This window comes from Gymnoscopelus microlampas (genome assembly GCF_963454915.1).
Source record: "Gymnoscopelus microlampas genome assembly, chromosome: 3".
NCBI classification, from domain to species: Eukaryota; Metazoa; Chordata; class Actinopteri; order Myctophiformes; family Myctophidae; genus Gymnoscopelus; species Gymnoscopelus microlampas.
Window position 1 is genome coordinate 31,381,094 of NC_139940.1, and position 3,247 is coordinate 31,384,340.

The 3,247-nt window shown below is 38.2% G+C and overlaps 1 protein-coding gene across 1 annotated transcript; it reads right to left on the bottom strand.

Annotated features, from left to right (window-relative positions):
• Positions 1-363: 363 nt before the first annotated feature.
• Positions 364-2,048, bottom strand: LOC311041820 (galectin-9-like; the record flags this gene model as incomplete). Its single annotated transcript, XM_084052305.1, has 3 exons — positions 364-510; positions 939-1,095; positions 1,963-2,048. The coding sequence occupies 3 exons, from the start codon at positions 2,046-2,048 to the stop codon at positions 364-366; spliced, it is 390 nt and encodes a 129-aa protein (XP_083908431.1).
• Positions 2,049-3,247: the final 1,199 nt, after the last annotated feature.

Sequence of the window (3,247 nt, forward strand, 5' to 3'; positions counted from 1 at the left end):
TAAATCACCACTGCAGTGCCTCAGTGGCATTGTTTTTAAGTCAAAAGGCATTACATAACATAATGACTAATATATGCCATACTGTATAAAAGTAAGAAATTAATTTCGGTAAATGTCAAGACAAATAAATGAATAACTAAATAACTAAATATTTGCTAACCATTGTAGTCACGCTATTTACATTTTACAAATCCTACAACCTTTTACATTTTGAGAATTATTCCAAGATTAGGAAACAAGGCAAAACATATAAATATGTGTCAAAAGAGGTTTGCGTAAAGTTTCACATTGATTTATCCAAACTGAACAATGGCTTTGAAATGGCTCAGCAACATATTTCTGTCTTGAGCACAACACACAAGCCTAAAACATAACAGAATACAAAGTGATGTCTCCAGTAATCTCCAACAGGTTGATCTGCTGCAGGGTGGTGTGGCGATGATTGTAGGTGTGTGCCTGAATCCCATTGACCACAATCCTGAAGGAGTCAGCCTCACAGTATAGGGTCAGCTAAAAGAGAGAGACCGTATTAAGTCTCAGTAATTCACGTGCAAATGTGCCAGAGTAAAGAAGGAGATTTATCTTTTTTTTTTAAATGCATTTTAAAGTGCACACTGATTCTAAAAGTCTAGTTAAAATAGTCACTGTGGAAGATATTGATGACTAAATTCACACTTCTATGGCTTTTTAACACACATTGTATCATGTATTATCTTGCATTGTCATGTGCTATACGATTATCTTGCTTTGTCATGTGTTATATTATGTATCATCTTGCATCTTGATTGATTGATTAATTTTATACTTTATTAACAGTTTGCCAAAAGTACAGATGTACAATTATACAATGATGCTAAAAGCCCTAAGGGCTTGTTTCCATTGTCACTCCATCTTCATTGTGTTGTACACTGTATCTGTGATATAAGCTGTGACTGTACCGTAAATGGCTGCCCTTGTTTGAAGGGCATTTCTCCAGAGCGCTCCTCACTCCCCCAACTGTTGCCGTGTGCCGTGTTACGCACCACAGCGTTCTCGTTGAAACGTGGGTTGTAATGCAGAGCGATGCCAGACTGAAAGCTAAGGTTCACATTGAAACTGCATGAGAAAGCACAAGGGAAAGTGTTGTTAGTGTACAGCATCAATTTAGTACCCAGTATTCATTTGTGTATTTGTTATTATATGTGAAAAGTTGTACTGAGTAATACATCACTCTCTTCTCAATTAACCACATGAGCCCTAGCATCCCTATTCTGGCAAGGTCATAGTAGAACATTCAGCGAACATAGGCAAACATTCATCAAAGATAGCTGATCTACAAGCTCACAATGAGTTGTATTGCGATGTGCTGTGAGCTTGTAGACCGGGTATTTTTCAGTGAAGAGATACAGTCGAGGGGAAAAAGGAGGCGACCAAGTACAGAGCCCTGGGGGACCCTGGTCCACAAAGTACAAAGGGTTAAGTGGTTAAATTCTACTGAGTAATACATATTATTCTCTATTCTATAAAAGGCTACTAAAATTGTATTGTTGATATTTTACTTTGATTGGGCAATGAGGAACATTGTTAAAACATCAGCCTGCATCAGAGACAGTATCTAAATCCTTAAATCTTTATTACTCTACATACTTCCTCTTCTGTTATTTTGTGTTTCTCATCTTATCTTATTGCTGTATGTAACGGAAATGTGTACACACTGCACTGCAATACAGCGTATCGTAGGTTCTCCTGATTGTTTAAACTAGCACTCAAGTAGAAGCATTCTTAACCACTGTACTTTGTTAACCCAAGTCCCTGAGGGCTCTACACTAGACACTAGTGACTGTTTTAGCTCTACACTAAATGTCTTCGCTGAAAATAGCCAATCTACAATCTCACAACGCATTTTCTGCAAAGGTTATCCACAGAATACGGATGCTGGGATGTAAGTGGTCAAGTGTTACTTCTGCATGACTTTTTACAGACCTTGTGGTACCGGGATTAACCTCTCCCTGGATAGTGATGGTCCGACCAGGATAAAGACCACCGTTGATTTCCCTCTTGTAGGGCATCGCCTAAAAGATGCAACAGTAAATTAATGTTGACTGAAAGTAGATTGAATAATGATCCATAACATAATGACATATACGCAAGCTTTGGTCCCATAAGTCATGCATCCGAGCAGACTTGAGAAATAGCGGACCTCCCTCAAAATAGATTGATGAAAGGAACAGATAAAAGCATGAACTCTGCTCTGAAGCTGTTAAGAAATTGGTGCAGAGGAGAACAAAGCTTTCACAGTTCAATGGTGGAGACAATACAAATATAACCAAATATGGAATAAAGAAAAATATATATACCAACCAAAAAAGAACAGTTATAAAGACAAAATAAAAAGGGATCATCATCTGACAAGAAAATAGAATTGTCAGTCTTAAGTATACGACCAGCCTAAATTACTAACAGCTAAATCTATACAGGCTGACACTGCAGACTAGATGAAATACACATACGTACCTCATGAAAGGCAAACATGATGTGGGTATGCTTATTGTCCCCCAAATAGCACTTATAGGCCAGTAGGTTATAAACCTAGGAAAGGAAACACAAACAACAACAAATTACTGACATGAGACATACACACAAAACTGGAAATACATACATTTATCGTCATGTAAACACTCTCAATTCTTACCCTCAGTCTCTCGGAGCTTGCAATAGAAAATGACGAACGCAGCAATAACACCCTGGTAACTAGTAACACTGATGCCTGCAGGACACTTCGTACTGTTTAGTGAGCATCCACTCTATTCATATGGGTTGTGTCTACCCATGTGGGTGAAACCTTCTGTTGATTAATCATGTGACTTGTGTTTTGTCTTAAATGTTGCAACTCAGACTCCAGCACTGTTCTATACAGCAACAGTGGCTACTGTCCCTCAAGCTTCCTATCTGATCTGATCAATCAACTCTCTCAACACTCTCATGTGACATGTGCAAAGTCCCTTGATTTCAACACTGTAGGTCAGAGCTTACAATTGCATATATTTGTACTTATTATGACTAAATATCCTGAAACATTCTGAAAATAAGATACAGGAAGGCGCTAGAAGGCCACATGTGCAGGTACAGTAACATGCCAATACAAACGCCACCATTATATCATAATAATGGATTATTCTACAAGTAGTGTAGGTTTTGTTTCCTCGCAGTAGGAGGTACGTGTTTAGTGTTTACACAAGGTTCCATACCTATATGAGAGACATCACCT